The sequence below is a fragment of the Lactuca saligna genome, chromosome 8 (genome assembly GCF_052625555.1).
Source record: "Lactuca saligna cultivar CGN05327 chromosome 8, ASM5262555v1, whole genome shotgun sequence".
Taxonomy (NCBI): domain Eukaryota; kingdom Viridiplantae; phylum Streptophyta; class Magnoliopsida; order Asterales; family Asteraceae; genus Lactuca; species Lactuca saligna.
In genome coordinates, this window is record NC_136424.1 from 77849441 (window position 1) to 77870042 (window position 20602).

The 20602-nt window shown below is 34.5% G+C and overlaps 2 protein-coding genes across 2 annotated transcripts; one reads left to right on the forward strand and one right to left on the reverse strand.

Annotated features, from left to right (window-relative positions):
- The first annotated feature begins 260 nt into the window (after positions 1–260).
- On the forward strand, positions 261–4432 carry LOC145008654 (casein kinase 1-like protein 2). The gene is made up of 14 exons (XM_078967246.1): positions 261–506; positions 656–696; positions 1313–1382; positions 1461–1609; positions 1686–1781; positions 1872–1942; positions 2042–2103; positions 2182–2245; positions 2327–2411; positions 2495–2621; positions 2718–2800; positions 2887–2935; positions 3564–3673; positions 3942–4432. Exons 1-14 carry the CDS (start codon positions 431–433, stop codon positions 4155–4157), a joined length of 1299 nt encoding a protein of 432 aa, XP_078823372.1. The 5' UTR covers positions 261–430; the 3' UTR covers positions 4158–4432.
- Positions 4433–10731: 6299 nt separating this feature from the next.
- LOC145008717 (eukaryotic initiation factor 4A-15-like) lies at positions 10732–13341 on the reverse strand. Its single transcript, XM_078967316.1, has 5 exons — positions 13201–13341; positions 12390–12459; positions 12188–12294; positions 11671–12101; positions 10732–11572 (listed from the first exon to the last, which is right to left on the reverse strand). The coding sequence occupies exons 2-5, from the start codon at positions 12455–12457 to the stop codon at positions 10937–10939; spliced, it is 1242 nt and encodes a 413-aa protein (XP_078823442.1). The 5' UTR covers positions 12458–12459; positions 13201–13341; the 3' UTR covers positions 10732–10936.
- Between the last annotated feature and the right edge of the window lie 7261 nt (positions 13342–20602).

Below are 20602 nucleotides of genomic sequence, written 5' to 3' on the forward strand. Positions count from 1 at the left end.
TCGGATAAAATAAGTAGATTTGTTTTAATTTTGGGGACAAACACAAAAAAGTCACTTTATACAAAATCGCTTGATAGATTTATTTAAGAATATTTTAACTATGTATATTATTTTTATACGTTAGTAATAATTTATATATGTAAACTGTATCGTTTGAGAGTTGACTGACGACACCGGCCTTTAAATACAAACCTATCCAGTTAAAGAAAAGGATGACCACTTTCGGCTCGTTCAATTGTAACGCGTGTGAGACCGTTTCAATATATAGACAACATATATATAACTTTTAGAGAGAGAAACTTGAGAGAGAAAGCATCACTCTCTCCCCACCCTCTCTCCTCACCTTCTTCCTTTTCTTCAACCTAATTCACTCCTAATACGATACCTCCTAATTCATTTTTTTTTTCAATCTTCAAAACCCTAGATCTTGATGGAGCCTCGTGTCGGTAATAAATTTCGTCTAGGTCGAAAGATTGGCAGTGGATCCTTCGGAGAGATCTATTTAGGTATGTTAATCGTCACTTTCTCAATTTCGTACGAATTGTTCTGAAGGCCCAAAATATTTGGCGTCATTGATTTAGTCGGTTTAATCTCTGTTTTGGTTGATTTTCAATTCTTCAGGTGAAAATTTGATTTGTCTTGTTTTCGTTTACAGGTACTAACGTTCAGACGAATGAAGAAGTTGCAATTAAGCTTGTGAGTATTGTTATCGTCGTTATAATCTTAGGTTTTTGTAAACGGAAGGCTATTACTTGATAATTTGTTTGTTGGAACTAGAATTTAGAATGTTGTTATTTCTAGGGTTATTGAAATGAATGAGCTAATTGTTATGTTAGGAATTCGGATGTTTAAGTTTTTTCAGCTTAAAATAGTGATGAATGTGTTTCATACAGTGTAAATTGTTCGTAATTGAAATTATCCTCAGATTATGTTATATGTTTCGAAATGTCATCTAATTGTTATGTGAGAATTCAGTGGTTCTAGTATTGTCTTGCCAGAAATGTTAGTTCTAAAGTATTGCAGATTAGGAATCCCAAGCCAGTTTATAGTCATAATGTAGGAATGTGTCTTTTTAGATACTAAAACGTAGAACGCGTGTCTAAGTTTACAAATGAGGGGATGATTTCATACAAATGTCATTCAGTGCTTATTAAACAGGATAAAGTTTTTCTATTTCAGGGCAATGAGGCATCCAATGTTTAATACATGCATTACTCATTGGATGCTGATTTACATCATCACTTTCTTTTAGTTTTAAGAAAAATGAAATCTCTTTCCATAGTTTTGAAGCTTTACTTGTAATAATTCTCAGGAAAATGTCAAGACAAAGCATCCTCAGCTGCTGTATGAGTCCAAGTTATACAGAATTCTACAAGGAGGAAGTAAGGACATGCTTTAATATGTTTTACATATATTACTTTTTGTTAACCTTTTTTAACTTTTTCGTTACACTATTGCAGCTGGTGTTCCAAATGTGAGATGGTTTGGTGTTGAGGGAGACTACAATGTTCTTGTAATGGATTTGCTAGGACCCAGTCTTGAGGATTTATTCAATTTCTGTAGTAGGAAGCTTTCCCTGAAAACAGTGCTCATGCTTGCAGATCAAATGGTATCTCAGCTACTATTTCTTCTACTTATCATTTACCTTTTAAAATTTGAATAACTAATCATGATACTCATTTCAGATCAACCGTATTGAATTTGTTCATTCTAAATCATTTCTACATCGAGATATCAAGCCAGACAACTTTCTTATGGGGTTGGGACGTCGTGCAAATCAGGTATAATATATTTTTGTCATTCATTTTTTTTTCTTTGCAATTTTGGAGTATTTGTTAGGGTTAACCTCGGAATTTTCTTTTTATTACTAGGTCTACATCATTGACTTTGGTCTGGTCAAGAAATACAGAGACACCACAACTCATCAACACATTCCATACAGGTGAAATTCTTAACCACTCAGTTATTTTATATTTTATATTTTATATTTTATATATGCAAGTGGTTTTAATGCGTGCTTTATACTTATCTTTTTTTGTAGAGAGAACAAAAACTTAACTGGGACTGCTAGATATGCAAGCATGAATACACATCTTGGGATTGGTATGTTTTGCTATATATTTATAAAAAGATAAACTATCATTCAATGAATATTGATTTTGTGTTTATTTTTGTTTATAGAACAAAGTAGAAGGGATGATTTAGAATCTCTCGGTTACGTTCTCATGTATTTCTTAAGAGGAAGGTAAATAAATATATTTTTTTTTTCATTCTCAAATAAGTTATTCTTCATTGGTCAAATAATGTTTTTTGTTATATTACATAGCCTTCCATGGCAAGGGCTAAAAGCAGGAAACAAGAAACAGAAGTACGAAAAAATCAGCGAAAAGAAAGTTTCTACATCAATCGAGGTTTTATTTTGTTTTATTTTATTTTTTAAATAAATAAAACCTCCCCCTTTTACATGTAGTAAAGTTTTTTCCATTTCTGTCAGGCGTTATGCCGTGGCTACCCTACAGAATTTGCATCATACTTCCATTACTGTCGTTCTCTACGTTTTGAAGATAAACCTGATTACGCTTATCTCAAAAGAATATTCCGTGACCTTTTTATTCGTGAAGGTTTGTGTTGTACATTTTTGCACTTATACCCCTCTATCCACTAAAGTCATTGAACTTGCATGATAAGTATGATTTTGTTACTTGATGTCTTTATAGGGTTTCAGTTTGATTATGTTTTTGATTGGACGATTTTGAAGTATCAACAATCACAAATTGCAGCTCCTCCTACCCGTGGTCTTGTAAGTAGCTTTTTACTTTTATATCTTTTATTCACTTGGTGTTAGAATTGCTTATAAAATTGAAACCTAATTGTTGTTTTTGTTAGGGTTTGGGTGCTGGACCAAGCTCTGGGACACCCCCTGTTATTCAAAATGGTAAATTTCTGCATTTTTTTAGTATATTTGTTTGTGTATTTTGTTATTGAGTTTAGCTGATTTTGCAGTTTTTGTCCCATAAAATTTTTTGTTGTACTTTTGGTTTTTACTTGTTTTTTATAATGTTTTGGTCCCTATTCCAAGTGAAATGATAGGGGGCTTGATTTTAATAATGTTAAAAATATAAAATAAAAAAGTTTGGATAAACTGTACTTGGAACATTGAACATGAACCAAAAGCGATTAAATACTTTAAAATAAGGACCTGTGTCCTCAGAGTACTTCAAACTAAGGACCAAAACTGCAGGAGAACTGTTTGGGACCAAAATCTTTAAAGAACAGCTAAACTCCGGGACCATTATTTGGTAACCTACTTGGTAAATTACAATTTTGCTCCTTGAGTATAACTGAGCTTTTCAGTTTTGGTCCTTATTTGAGGTTTTGTAATGTTTTTGGATCAAAATAGCTAAAATCAGATATGCTTGAGGGCCAAATATAGACCAACAAAGTTACAAGAACCTCATACAAGGACAAAAATTGCAAGAGAATTTTTTGGAGCTAAAATTTAATTTAAAAAAATCAGCTATACTCAGGGACCAAAAACGGAATTTAAAATAAATGTTTTGTAGGTGAGGAAAGTTCTCGCCGTAGAAATCCTGCACAAGTGACAAACTCAGGGAACTTACCCAAGGAGAAGAGTCCAATTGCTAATGATGCAGCCATCAGCACAGATGCCATGGTGAGTATTTATTGTTTATTATTTAGAGTTAATACCATTTTTGGTCCTCATGTGTTTTTTACATTGGCTATAATTAAATAAGAGAAAATTACAAATTTGGTCCCTATGGTGTATTTGCCTTTTCAGTTTTGGTAGTTACATTTTTTCCAACTAGAGACCAAAAGTACAAATGAGAACCCTTTGATGTAATTAGTAACATGGTATTGTTTTTTTGTTTATTATCTAAATGAAATGAAAACCTAATATGAGAGTTGTTGCAACTGTTAAGATGTCAAGCTCTGGATTTGGTGGGCGGGGAGTGGCAAGTGGTTCAATGAGGCGGGGTAACGATGTGGACCCCACGGCCATGGGTGGTCGTTCAAGTTCAAGACAGCAGCGGGGGTCACCACCAGGTGGTTCCTCAACGACAGGCGGGAAGAAGTATGAAACAACTCTTAAGGGAATGGAGAGTTTACATTTTGATGATGAGGAAAGGGTAAAATGATATTTGGATATGACAAGTGGAGTTGGGTTTGTTGTAAATTGTAAACTTAATATGTCATATCTTTCCATAAAAGAAAGGTGGACCCAACTCATGATCGTTTTTGGTGAGTGCCTTTCCTGCCCCTGTCTTCTCTTCTCTTCTCTTCTCTTATAGAAGAAGTATTTGTTATAGTTGTTGCTGATATATAAATATATATATATATATATATATGGTAATTTGACTGAACTGTAAATCTCTAGTTTTTTTAATATAACTCCTCTATTTGACTTTTTTCATTTCATATGTAAAAAGTTTTACTTTTACATAATGACGTACTTTTTTTCATTTCGTATCATATGTAGAAAAATTAAACTCTCCTCTTCTCCTTCAAATTTTAGTTGAGTATCTTCGAAACAAACGTCCGTCCAATAGTTTCAAGAATTTTTGTCGAGGAGATACTAGTATATATATTAATATAGTATATAATCAATATGCTTTAAGTAGGCACATTGCATCAAAACTATCGTAAATCTCATCTAAAAGGTGAAAAAGAAAAAAACTGAAAAAAATCTAGCCGATATGATGAAAGTCCGCATGAAATTGCACTTAGATTACATAACTTATGACTATTTACCCATTTCAAACCCCCATAACGATTACGATTGTACTTTTAATAGAAATTTGAGTATGTCAAGCTATTTACCCATTTCAAACCCCCATTCGATTGTTCGTGTTCTTTTCCCCAATACAAATCATGGTTGTTATTTATGTTGCAAGAAATTAAGATAAAGTAAGAATGGATCTTCTTATGAGATTGTAGGAAAATTCAAAAGCTTTAAGAAGAATGTGTTGCCCATGGCTGATCCCAGAAAAACTAAACGAAGGGTGCATAACCCATAAACATGAACCTTGTTTCTCGGATCTAAATTGTAATATGTTATTGTTTGTCAGCAGTTATGGTTCCTTGCTAAGGCCTGGTGGAATATTCATCACGGACCATTCTGTGGTGTACATGGCAACGACCACGAACCATGAAGACCACTCCGGTAGGTTATAATCGGTTGTCGTCGTTGTGATTTGTCGTGTAGAGCTCAAACTACAACAACCAATGGGAGACGGAGGCTTCGTTTGACCCGTTGACTAGCCTTTGAACAACTAAAATTCGATTATTATTATTATTATTATTATTATTATTATTTTAAATTAATACATTTTCATCTATAAATACGACCCCATATAACCTTAATTTTCACACCGTTCTTCTCTTTCTCTATTCACATACACGCGTTTATCTTGTCAAAATCTAAATACCATGAATCAAAATCAAAATATCCCACTAATTATTTGAAACCGCAATCTCGATAATCCTTTTGGACTATAGATACAACTCCACGTCAATACTCGAATATGGAATCACCATAAGGTGGTTTTATGAACTTGTTCCAAGGTGGTTCCCTTATCCGCAAATTCAATTTTTTTTAACACAAACTTTCTCACCCTATCAACAACCTCATCCACAAACGTTCAATCCGCTTTCTTATATCAACAACCTTTCCAAACACAACCACAACAACCTTCACAACCACGTTTTTCGCAAGCAGGTTATCAGTATTTCGTAACCGAAACACAACCAGAACAAACCCGACCAAGAATGGAGAAATGAAGAAAAAAAATTGCTAGACCACTAAACACGAAAGGGTGGCGTGGACGAAGGAGGAAAAGGTGAATTTAGCACAAGCATGAGTTTCGGCTTCCCGAGAATTGTTAATTGGAGATGCTCAAGCGTCTAGTTATTTTTGAGAAAAATTTTGAATCGTTTTCTATGATTTAGTAGGGAATGAAAGTCGAAATCCCAAGCAAATTACTTCGAAGTGACGCAATTTGAGGTTGAAGTGTACCGAATTCAGCGGAATTTTCAACAATCTCACCAACTTACACAAAAGCGGGTCAAACAATTTGATGTGTTTAGGGTGGATATGAAACAATATGAAAAAACATAGAATTCTTAGGTTTATTGGTTGTCTAAACCCAAACTGTCTCTTATGTCTTTGTAATTCCTAGCTCCTTGCTAGTTTGGTTTCTTTAATAAATTTCCGCCGTTCAAAAGAAATATATGAAAAAGAATAGCAACCCACAAAGTTTTTCCCTATATCCAACATTGGCTAAAGTTTAATGATGCTTAAAAATGGAAATACATGCAAGAAGCGACTTCTTCCGGTTCGAAGCATTCAAGAATTGCCAGTGAAAGTACACGTTCACAACAGACGGTCGGATAACCATTATAACGCCCGCAGATTCGGGCTAGTCGATTTAAAGACAATAAGTGTTAAAAATGACTTTTCGATAGAAGGTTATTTAGAATAAATAATCTTAACTAAGTTCTAGAATATGTCACAAAGGTTTCGTAGATATAAAGAACGCCAAAATCCGAGTTACAACGAAGAAGTTTTGACTCGTCGAAATTTTACGGTTAAACCGGCACGGCACCCCGTAACGTAAAAAGTGAATTTTTGATAAACTACTTTTTAGTCTTAGAGATCTAAATAAAAATTGTAGTATACGTTAAACCGAGAGCGTGCATAAAAATAACGCCCAAATCTAACTTCGTACGAGGAAGTTATGATTTTTCTAAGATTTGGCATAGCAGACTAGCAGTGCACAACCTGGAATTCAAATTTTAGATCGATCCATTTTGGCCAACACAGCCTAAATGAAAATTGAAGATCTCATTAATAGGAGCTCAACGATAAAAAGACAGACGAAAACAGAGTCCGTATGTAGAAGTTATGAATTTTACGAAGTCATTTAACAATATGATCTTCTCATACTGCTAAATTTAAAATCGGTCGAGAATTAGCCAATGAAGTCAAAAGGAAAATTGTAGGTCTTGTCTTTACCTACACGTGGATATAAAGAACATCAAAAACGGAGTTCGTATGCGAAATTTATGAGTTTTTAAAGATTGGTTGTTTTACCTGCGTCCGGTGCCACGTGTCAGTGCCAAACTTCGCCTTGGAGCCTACGCAAGCTCACGGCGTGAGCACCCTTTTTCACGACGTGAATCGACCCAGAAAGCCTATAAATAGAGGCGTAAATCACCCCCAAAACTCACACCTTTCATACTCTTTCTCTCCCATTACCCCAAACCCTCTTCCCCCTTCCCTAGCACCTCCTAGGTGTTAGAGGCGAGTCCTGAAGCGTCGAAAGGCTCCGAGAAGAAGAGCTTTCGGCTCGTAAGTTCTGCCCCTGCAGAGCCCGGCTCCTAGCCAAACCCCCAGTAAGTGAGTTGTGCTTACCCTACTTTAAGTATAACTTATGTTTAAGTTCATTATCCTTATTATGAACCTATAAACAAGATTTATCAATGATTCAAAGTCGTTATACTGATTGAACTACTTACGGGAGAGGTGTCTCTAATGGTCACGTTAGGTTTGGTTGTTGGATTTTAGAAAAGCTATATGCTGAAATGGTCTTGCCTCCCAACTGTCCTGTCTGGCTGATCCTTACTTGATAGATCATGAAGTAGACTCTGAGTTAATCACAAATCTAGACCAATAATTAGTCGCAATAAATATTAGACTAAAATCTAGTGGTAATAATATTAGGTTTCGTTGAAGTAAAATAGAATCGTTAAAAGCAAAGCGTTGCCCGAGTTTGGAATCATCACTTTAAGAAGTGAGTGCATAATTACTTTCATCTTACACATAGATATGAAGTATTTTTTATATAAATTACATGTTATGTGTGCATATTATCTGTATACTTGTTATCTATGTTGGATGAACACTATTATACATGTTTTAAATGATTTAAATTGTATATGTATTTTATATCTACAAAATATGTTGGGTAAATATTGGTAGATAAATGATGAGGGATGAAAGCTAATATAGAGGAACATTGGCAGTATGGACATAGTTCCCTATAGGTGAACATTGGCATCAATAGACTTAGTACCTTGTAGATGAGCATTGGCAGCTGTGCCACAACCTGTAGATGTTTTTGATCTACGATGTACTTTAAACATCTTAGGAGTTGCGCTCTAACGATTGTATTGGCAGCTGTGCCTAATAGAGAACATCACAACCCTACCAGTTGCGCTTAAGGGATAATGTCGACAGGTGTGCCTCATAGAGAATGTCACAATTCTAGCTGTTATGATTAAATGGTAATATTGACAGTTGGGCTTAATAGATAACATTGACAGGTGTGTCATTGTCAACGATGGACTTCGTGCCTATTCCTTAGGACAATCGTTAGGCATGAATGAATGAAGAATAGCTGGTTCTTAGGGTAGATCCTTAAGAGTAAAGAAGATAATGAGGATGAGTAATTGGGTTAACTGTTTGATGTTTAAACATAATAACTATATTATTTTGGGTTGAAAACCCTATGTACTCATCAGGTTTCCCAACCTGACCCACACAGTTTATTTGTATCATAGGTGTCGATACGAAGCTACATTACACTAAGAGACTAAGGAGATGTAGTGTAAATGAACGTAAGGTTTATTTATGTTTATGTTTATGTATTGACGATGTCATCCCAATGTCTTAAAAAATGAATAAAATATATTTTTTCGAAAATGTTTTGATAATATATTTATCATGTTTTTCTGGAAACAAATTCCGCAACATATTTCTTTAAAAGATACTTTGATTTTCAAAATAAAACATAAACAAATCAGTCTTTTCTGGCCATGAAAATGAGGATGTCACAAACATTGACATCAATGATGAGGCGATGGATGTTGAAGATGAACAACCTTTACATCGACCAATAGAAAGAAATAAAGTAAAGAAAGCGACTTCCGATTTGAGTTAACAAAATCCAGGTTGTAGCATTATTGATCATTTTGGAGAAAAATTAATCTGTATGTCCAACTACAAGAAACGGTGGTTATGCGATGGTCATGTAACAAAAAATTGTAAACACGCAAACATCATCATTACAATGGAATGCCGATTTTGAGGTTTTGAAAATGAAATATGACGACTACGCAGACAAAGATTTGGAGATATCTCTTACGGTGAAATATCTGTTTGAGTGAGATATAAGAATAGGGGATTTTTTTTCTATGTTCGGAATTTTTGTGTTAGTTTTTTTTTCTTATTTCGGTTATTTGTAAATTTTAATCCATGCATTTTTTTAATTTAATGAATGAAAAAATAATTTTAAAAAATAATCTAACATTTTTATTATATTTTTTATTCGTCATTTTAACAAAAAAAAAAAATTATGTGTAGTTGTGGATAATAGTGTGAGTATACCAACCTAATATGGTTGTGTATATTTGTAGTTATTAGTAAATACTCCCCAAGAGCTAAGCATAAAATAATTACCACCACAAATGGTAATTTAAGTAGTTTGCAGTGAACCATGTATTTAAGCTTTAGTCTCTCCAAGTGGCGCAACAAATGTTATTTTAAAATTATCAAAAAATCAAGATAAATATTAGTCATGATAAAAGAAAGAGGTTACAAAGGTTAGAAATTGGATTTCGAATATCAGGTTTATTTAGATGATTTTAACGATTGCACATGATAAATATTTTTCAAAATCTATGATTGGATCATTTTGCATGGGGTATCATAAAATCTGATTTAGGATAATCCATTTGATTTGGAATACATGACTAACCAAGTTTCAAAAAACATAATTGTCTTGCAATCGATGTATTTTTCTTAGGGGTGAGCACGGGTCAGGTTTGGTCGGTTTTGGGGAAAATCGAACCCAACCCATGTATTTCGATTTTTGGGTTTTAGAACCCGATGGGTTCGGTTTCTCAGTTTCTAGGTTCGGTTTCTCAATTTCTGGGGTCGGTTTATGGGTTCAACCCATGGGTTCATGGGTTTTGGGTTTAAACCCATTTTTGAAAAGATATAAATAAACTAAAAAAATAATTTAATTATTTTCAAGTCACAACCAAAAACACCAAAGTCAATCACCAAGTTCAAAGAAATATTAAAACTACCAAGTTTTGAAACTCATAACCAAAACATGAAAATCAAAGTAACATAAAAATAGTTCATTACAACCAAAAGTTGGGTTGAAACGAGTTGGGTTCAAATCGGTTTGAAAACCGTTAGGTTGGGTCAGTTTTTTTGACAGGGCAAACCCAACCAAAACCAAAAAAAATCGGTTTTTAAAATTTTAAACCCAAACCCTTCGGTTTCGGTTTTATAAGTTTTTTTCAATTTTGCTAACCCCTTGGTTTTTTCCAGACAATATTGTAGAGAGAAGTAATTATCATATTATATCTTCTACAACGTTTTAATACTTTATATAAACATAGAAGTTGGGGATTTTAAGAGTGAAAACAGCGCCCTCGTAATACACAAAGTTTGGGACCCCATTAGAGACGCTGCACCACCTGGCTTAAATATAACTAAAAATAATCGACTTGTCTAAACATAATCCTAACTGCATTAAAATCATCAACAACAAATTAAGTTGGTTTCAGTCAGATTTCTAGATTTCGTTTCAAACAAGCCTACTGAGAAACTTAGCTACAATTAAATAATAGTTTTAAATCCTCTAAATTGATTCATACACTTAACAATCATATTCAACAAATAACTACAAAAATAGTTCATTAAAAAGAGAAAAAGTTGGATCAAAATTGCAAGCATACCAAAAGTTAGAATTTAAACAAATAAACTAATCCATACAGTTCCGGGAAACTAAAACTTGAGAATACAAACATATTGTAGTTCCAAAGCCAAAATCTTTGAATAACTTAAAAAAAAAAAAACGCCAACAAAATCCAAATCCCGAGACACAAAAACCAACCAAAATCCTCAAATCAAATCAGCAACATTTGACGGCAGCTCCTCCACGACAACATTATAAAACTTCTGAATATCCGCAAGCATCTTCTCATCCTCCAAAGTCACAAAATTAATGGCGACACCTTTTCTCCCAAACCTCCCACTTCGACCAATCCTATGAAGATAATTCTCAGGCTGTGTTGGCAGATCATAATTAATAACCAAAGACACCTGTTGCACATCAATCCCACGTGCCAACAAATCAGTAGTAATCAAAACACGAGAAGACCCCGAACGAAACTCCCGCATGATTATATCCCTCGTGTTCTGGTCCATGTCACCGTGTGTGGCTGACACCGTGTGATCACGGCTCCTCATCTTATCGGTCAACCAGTCAACCTTCCTCCTCGTGTTCACAAAAATCACACTCTGAGTGATCGCTAACGTCTCATACAGATCACACAAAGTCTCCAGCTTCCAATCTTCTTTCTCAACATTCACATAAAACTGTTTGATTCCTTCCAAAGTCAACTCGTCACGTTTGACCAGAATCCTCACCGGTTTGTTCATGAATTTTCTCGTGATCTCCAGAGCCTCTGGCGGCATGGTGGCCGAGAACACCCCCACCTGAACCTTCGAGGGCAACAGCTGGAAAATATCGTATATCTGAACAAATATTTAAAAAAAAAAAAAAAAATTATTATTAGTAGTAGTAAAGAAATTTGTAAAAGTATGATGTTAACCATATTATATTGGATTGCTACCTGATCTTTAAAACCTCTTGAAAGCATTTCATCAGCTTCATCAAGAACAAACATTTTGATGTAATCAGCACGAAGGGATTGCCTGCGTAGCATGTCAAACACGCGTCCAGGTGTCCCAACAACCACGTGGACCCCGGCTGAAAGGATGCGTTGGTCTTCACGGACACTGGTCCCACCCACACACGCGTGGACCTTCACACCTAAGTAATCACCGAGGGCCCGCATCACTTTTTCAATTTGTTGTGCAAGTTCACGTGTTGGGGCTAAAACCAAAGCTTGGCATTCCACTACATTGTAGTCAAGTTGTTGGAGGATTCCAGAGCAGAAAGTGGCTGTTTTTCCAGTTCCTGATTGGGCTTGTTGAATTACATCCAAGCCCTTGGTGAAGGGGACGATTCCCCTTTGTTGGATAGCCGATGGTTTTTCAAAACCTGAATTTTTCAAAGGGCAAATTGGTAATTTACACAATGGTGATATAAATTTAAGAATATATGGTTGTGGAGCTAGATTGTTGTACCATATGCGTATATGCCTCTGAGGAGATTTTCTTGGAGACCCATGGCATCGAAACTGTCATAGACTTCATCATATGATGTAAAGAAGTCTTGTCCATCAGCTGAAAGCCTAAGAGGTATTACATTGGAAGCTTTTAACTTTAAATTGAATAAAATGAGTCAATTTGAATAATAAGTAACTGTTAAGATTAAAATGAATCTTACAACTCGCTCATCTTGGAGTCAAATTGTCTCGCATCAAATTGGGAACCTTCTGGTGCTATGCCCGCCATGACTGGAAAGATTAACCATAATTGTTATCATTACAGATTATTGATAGTATTGATTTTGGTACATGAATCATTTTGTATTTTTGAATTATTGAAGGGTATGTAGTAAGCATTTAGGTGAAGATGAAGCACTTCTGTGGAGTCATAGGGTGTTAAAGTAGTAAACAATTTGTAACTCAAAGATATGAGAATGTGTTCTTATAGTCCTGGGCATAAAAAAGCACCAACATGACTTGAAAAGTTACCAATAGCTTAAATAAGGGAACATGACTTCTGTAGTTCAGAAAACCACCTCACAAGCATCTATGCATCATACACAAAACAAAACTGAGACACATAAACTCCCTTTATTTTTCCAAGCAATCACAGTAAGTACACAAACAGCCACAATTGTTTCCTCCGTGTTCGAAAAAATGAGATGCAATACTCGGGATAAAAAAATCAATGTTCATGGCGTTGATGCAGCGATACTGATCTAACTCGAACCCAACTTGAAGTGATTCACTTTACAGTCCCCTAAGATAACATCTTAATCTCTACCAAAAGAAGACTAAAAACAGAACGCATAATTTGTGAACTCAAAAGAAAAGAAAATATATAACTTCATCGTTCCAGAAGTGAAAATAGAAACCGAAACACGAACATCGATTTACTTACACAAACAAGCAAAAGAATGAGAGGGGAAAGGCAATGAATCGAATAACAAAGAAGAAACAATGAAAAAGTGTAAATAGATGTAACAATACCTGGTTGTGTCGAAGAGATTGAGGGAGAGAGTAGAAGCTTTTGATTAGGGTTTTCTCAAACTCCTCGGATCGACGCCGTGGAGTTGAGGAATATGTGTGCGTTATTTGTGAGATAAAGTGGCGAGATGGAGATCGAAATCCAAACTTACCCTATTTTCCTTTTTTCTTGTTTGACGATTTTGCCCCTTGTGTACATAATAATTTCTCCTTCGCAGATATTTAAGGTTAATTACATTAAAAAAAATTATAACATACTTACACCCAATTTATATAATTTAAAATATATATATAATTAAAAAATATATATTAACATTTCTTTATAAGCTCTCACGCTTTTCAAACTTTTTTTTGTTTATACCAATTCTTTTATTTTGTACCGTACTACTTTGTGTTTTATTTTCTCCTATTAACAATATTTTGATAGTTATTAAAATTAAAATCTAAAAGAGACATAATTTTTTTTTGCGAAACAAAGAGAAAGCCTTATGGTTTAGACCGGACGGACTTCACCATTCATTTTTTTTTGTTTCACGTTATTTTTCAACCCACTCATCAAAAGTCGGGAAATGATCATCTTTCACTACCTTTTATTTTTTTAATTTTTTAATATATTTTTATATAAATATTATACTTGTTTGGTAGGGAATTAAAAACCATGAATTTTAATATATTTTTTAGTGTGTGTATGTGTATATATATATATATATATATATATATATAATTTAATAAATATTAAAAAAAACAAAAAATTAAAATAAAATAAGTCGGTCAATCACACGGGAGAGAGAGAGAGAGTGTGTGTGTGTGTGTAGTGGGGGGGGGGGGGGTCCTCCCCTCCCCTCACCCCTTCCTAGCACGACCTAAATCGCCCCCCCCCCCCCCCATGTTGTGTAGAAGAGTGTGGTTTCGGCTTCATACACTCTTTCCCGCACCACACCTTCTAGACTTAGGGGTTAAGAATCATGGTTTTGGGCTTGAGGCTTATGATTTACGGCTTATGCCTTATGGTTATGGCTTAAGGCTTATGACTTATGGCTTGAGGATTATGACTTAGGGTTCATGGCTTATAGCTTGTGACTTATGTCTTGTGGTTTAAGGCATAAGGCTCAGGACTTTCGGATTATGGTTTATGGCTTAGGTATGGGCTTAGGCTTAAGGTTTATGATGTATGCCTTACAGAGTATGTCTTATGGCTTATGGCTTACAACTTATGACTTATGCTTATAACTTATACCTTATGGTTTATAGCTTATAATGTATAGCTAATAGCTTATAGCTTATGGATTATGGTTTATGGTTTATGGCTTATGGGCTATGGCTTGTGTCTTATGCCTTATTACTTATGGCTCATTGAGTATTAGTTGGGGTTTAAGACTTATGGTTTTTGTGGATTAAATCTTATAAGATTAGGGTTTGTAGTTTAGGGCTTATTGGTTAAGGATTTTAGCTTACTGAATTGTACAATGTGAAGAACAACAGTCTAAACGATTTTGGCATGTTTGATTCTTGTTGGCAGAATACATATCAAAATCTATTTACATGATGCTAAAATATTTTAGTAGGTGAAGACCAACAATCTAAGTTGGTTGAGCATCCTCTAAATAGATCTTGATATGTGTTTTGCTAACTATTGGTGGTTCAGCTTGACTAACGGTTCTACTATAAGTCCCTTCTTCTGACTGTTTGATGTTCAGTTCAGGCTGCACAATAGACATAGTAGGTTCATCCTGTTGGATTAGGTGTATAAGCTCATAAATATAATTTGTATGTATTTGATTTGATAGTAGCATGGTTATTTTGGGTTGCCTTCACCAAAGCAACTTGACATAATGACATTTGGAGAGAGTGGTTATTTAATGATTTATTGATATATTGTAAGAATAATGCATTAATTAGAAATCATATTATTTAATTAGTATTTAATCATAAATTAATTTGGTATTAATTCTGGGATTAAAGGAACTGATTAAAAGTATGGGGACTGGTTTTGCAAATCATTGATAGTTGCAAACTAGGTTGTTGGACTCCCTTGGAATGGGGTGGATGAAATCTATAGGAGGCCTTATAGAATTCGTCCAAGGCATTCTAAAAGGAGTGTACACGGGTTGCTTGGGCCCCAAGCAAGGATTAGGGTTTCCACCTGAAAACCCTAGCTGTCACGGCTATTTACAGACCTCTAGACCTCCTAAAATCGGCCACTACTTCCCAAGAAGAAACCCTAGCCGATTTTCTGTCCCTCTCTCACTCATCCTCTAATTTTTGGTGTTTGTGACTCCATTAGAGGTGCAACACTTGGGGCACTAAGCTTTCAAGAGTCAAGATCATCCGTGGATTTCTTGTTATTATTAGATAGCAAGTAAGGTAATATTCTAATCTTAGTTTTATATTGATTTCGGAAATTATATGCTAGTATTAGGGTTATTGCTTTGGAATTTCTATTTGCATGTATAACTAGAGAAAAACTTAGATCCAAAGCAATTAGGGTTGCATGAACACATAGCAATGTTGTTATGCTCAAAGTCAATCAGTGGTATCAGAGCCTATGATGTTTTCTATTATATTTGATGCAATAGTGAATTGTCCAAATCGAATGCAAAACATAAATCATTTTCTTTCCAGCAAACTCGACGAGTTCTATGGTTAACTCGACGAGTCCATGCCCTGACTCGACGAGTTGGCTCGTATGTTAGCTGATTTTTCAAATTTTTGATCTATTTTGGATTAGGATAATTACCATAATTCATTTTTATCACCATAAATTGAATTTGTTGAATGGTAATCTGATTTGCTTATCAAAATAGATGGATTTTGTCAAATTTAATGTAACACTCTAAAATTTTCATTTTTAAAATGACACAAAACACAATTTCACATTTCTCATACCAAATTTATAAGTTGTTCAAAACACAAGACAATAAAATGTTTGATAATATCCTATAATCCTCAAAACATAATCTCTAGATGATGTGTACAATCATATCGGCGCCTTCCTACGATCCCGAGAGGTACCTGAAACACATTTCACACAACACTATAAGCACGAAGCTTAATGAGTTCCCTAAAATACCACTCACAAATAGTTAGCCTCTCATGGCTATATCTCGACAAGGACCCTTCGGTCTTACAACTCAGGTTGGACCCTCCAGTCTGGTATCTCAGTGAGGACCCTCCGATCTCACAACTCGGTTTGGACCCTCCGGTCCTAATTCAATAAGGCACAAAATAATATACAACATAAATCACAAAAGACAAAATGAATGATATAACATAACTCATTATAAGAACATAAGACCCGCTGGTCAATAACTCAAATGACACCATTCGGTCACACAATATTACCACTCAGGTAAGTATAGTGAGAAGACTTACCTCGTAGGTAAAACAGTATGTCTCGTACTCAACGGTAAGTCCAGACTTCGCCTACATATATTATAACCATCTTTAATTAACAATTTATAGTAACAACTCCAGGATATCAAGCTAACACCTTTTTCTCGGAAAGGGTGAAAGATCATTTTGATGGGTTTTGGTCATAAGACATCCTATGTGCTCATATAAACCCTAATGCTTGGATCTATGTTTCTCTATTGTACATGCTTTGAATCCAAGACTATAAACCCTAATTCTAACATATGGAAATCAATATTAACATATAAATAGGTTTAAGATCATACCTTGATTGTTATGTAGCAATAACAATCCCAAATCTCCTTGTATTGACTTTGGAAGGCTTAGAGTCACAAGTGTCACTCCTCTAATGGTTCACAAACACCATAAGCAAGTGGAGAAGGTATAAAGAGAGAGGAGTGAGGTTAGAATTCGTCCTTAGGACTCCTTGGGAACAAGTACACGAATTCTAAAGCCTTAGGGTCTTTATATAGGTGTAGAGATAGGGTTTCAGTCATTATCCTTATCTAGTTGCTTATCCACAAAGCAACCATAAGATAAGCCTTGAAAACCCTTATCCTTTATCCTTTGGACGATTTCAAGGATCCTTATCTCCTTGAATTCGTTCAACCCATATTTAGGATAACCATTACCATATTTTGTAACTATCACATAATTACAATTCAGCCCCTTTAGTTTAATTAATTACACTTGATCACAAAATTAATTCCTAATTAATTATTGACCAATATTAATTAAGCAAATATGATTTCTCCTTTAATATATTATTCTTATAACATATTAATAAATCATAATAACCTCTCTCTCTTTATTTATTTCTCCAATCAAGTTGCTTTGGTGAATGCAACCCAAAAGGACCATGCACCATCGGGTCAAGTACATACCAAAATAGTTATGGACTTAGACACTAATCCAACAGTCTCCCACTTGGATAAGTCTAATAACTATTTTGTGTATGACTTCAGATCCTGATCTGCAATCGTAGCTTTCCAAAGCCGCTGTCAACTCTGATCCTATCAGATACGCGTGTCCTTAGATAAGGGATCATATATTCCTCCATTATAGATATCGTATGAGATATGATTTCAAATCATTCTCTTTGTACTACTTCTCGATTTCCGATTTATGACGACAGACTAATTGAACAAATCAAATTAGCCCTAGCCCGGCCGAGCATTTACGTTTGTCATCACTAAACCATCGAGGGTCCCAAAAATATCGCTTTTATCCTTCTTTGGATAAAAGGAACGGATAAACTTTGATACAATGCTTGCTTGCACTCACTAACCAAATCACACACAACGATATGTTTTATAACACCAAGTTACTAGTGCGTTTTCATATTATCAATGTGCAACCGATTAACAAGATACAACTCACACATCTCGGTTTCAAGAATATAAGATGTTATCGTCTCACCAATCACTCGTGATACAATTCATGGAGTGATCCAAGTGAGCGTGGGTTTAATCCAATGCTCAAATTCATATTCATAAGCACTCATGAATGTTGCATCAAACATTTGCTTATGTCTAATACTCTTTTAGACAATCCACACACCAATTCACGACAGTCTTCATTCATATCTACTTCCAACATATGAACGACTGTGGCCCGTTTGAATAATTCGATTATTCTTAATAAACTCAATTATTTTGGAAGTCAAAAACATGCAAAGTGAAACACAAGAATAATACTAATCCCATATGGTCTCAACCCTTTGAGCATAAATAAAACACCTTTTATTTATCACCATATCGATTACTCATTATTTGTCGTTTCGGGTAATCAACTTTTTACTTGAATTATTACACTTGTCCCATGCTCCTAGCATGCACACAATGTTTACCTATGGTTCTTACTTTGTGAAATAGATCACATTGGACACATTTCCAATCATTCTCATTTCACAACTCCAAATCCGTTTATCATAAGTTTAAGAATATCAAATTCTTACCACTTATAGAATATGCTAGATTCTAACATCCTATGCAATGATTCTTTCGTAATGTCACTGCACCAAAGTCACAAAGACTATTGTCAACGATATTACAAAGTCCTCTATCGGAGATTGTTACAAGACAATTCCTTAGATATGATGTCTCTCACTCAAAGTACATTCCTTTGAACATCCTTTTGCATAAAAGTTTCTAATCTAGACATAGATTTTCAATATTTACTTCCTAATATGAACACGCTTCCATATTTTCCTCATGACAATAGAATCTTTTCTATTTGTAATGATGTCGATATGGTCCATCCAATATTGAAACATTTCCATAATTTCCAATACTATACTTCCAACTACTCACAAGCGACCAATTCTCGTCGAACTTTGAATTGTCCTTTGATATTTGTTTAATTATTTTAGTCAAAACCGATTCTAGTCCCTTTTCCCTTTAAATGTGCTAGACATTTGGAAAATTTTAGAATGGTCAAACATTAAAGCATTTGCAATCGATCCTATACCCGAAGCATATGGGACACGATGCACAATGTTTTATTTGCTATGTTCTCAGAATTCGAATTGTGAAAAGGAATTCCGTAATCATAATCGAAATTTTAAAAACACACTATGTACCTTTGGCTAAGTTTATTAACATTTCTCAACATAATCCTTTAGATTTGAAATGAAGCATAATATTCTCTCCCTTAATTATAGCAAAACAACTATTCCATCCTTACAACTTTGCAAAGAATGACTCTTGTTTTCTATAATTAATATTGCCAACTTGCAATACTTTCCTTAATAATCATACAATCATAACATTTATGCTCCCACTATCATGATGATTATTATAAAACATAACACTTATGCTCCCACTAGCTTCGACATGTATTCATAAACATCTTAACTTTCAGAGAGACAATACCTATTGAATTTCTTAAGTCCATGTTTCTAATACTTAGTGCCTTGATAATCTTTTATCAAGGCTTCTTGAACTTATACACATTTTCCTTTAGATAGTTCATATGTGTGTCTCAACAATTAAGACTAATTGCCAAACCTCAAAATTCAAATTATGGAAAGGGATACCGTAACCATGATCGAATTCGAGAATGCAATTTTACAATCACTATCTTCTTAAAATCTTTCTTAGTGAAAGCATTTCCTCACAATCATTTTCATGAAGGAGGAAATCTTATGACACTTAGATTTAAATGGTGTATTTGTTCCTATCCATGTGAATTTGTTAAAACCAAAGTTTACGATAAATTCAAACTCATATGGACCGAGCCTTTTTTTAATATTGATTTCTTGCCTTAAGGTAGCACAGCTGCCCACCACGTCTTCCAAGTAGTTAAGCATCTCACCCTTTTCCTATCAATGTACCTTTCATTGATCAAGGTGCTTTGCCTTTTATGCGTTCAAAATGAGTACTCATAGGACTCACATGCATAATTAACTCTATTGGAACAGCACATAATCAAAATATTGTCAACACGATAGGTTGTAAAACTCAACTCGTGTGCTAGTGATGATCGATAAGGTTTATTTGATTTGTTCTTGAAACTTTTCAAGACCATTAAGACTCCCACTGACTCCTTGACATATAAGATTCTCTTGTCAATAAACATTTGTTGACAACCAAATATTCAAGAGTTAGTGTAGCTTTTATCAAAACACTTCATAAATTGGTCCAAGTTGGTCTTTGTCTTATTCAAGACATCACAACTTTCCACATTTTATGAATGTTATAAACCTTTAATACTTTTCACTCATTGCCACAATCTTAACTTTAAGACTTGTTATTGGAACGAAGTATGATGGACTTCTTGATTTAACCATTTCTTTAATCATTGATTCCTCTTCATAAACATACAATTGTACTAAGACTCACTTAGAGGATCGATTGAGATATGGTTCTTAATCATTAAAATCTATCATAAAGCATAAAAGCTACTCTCCCTTCTTCTTAGAATGGAGAAACTTTTATTTTTTCTGCCTACTTGATTCTTCTTATTCGTTCTACTATTGATCTAAACCCTTTAA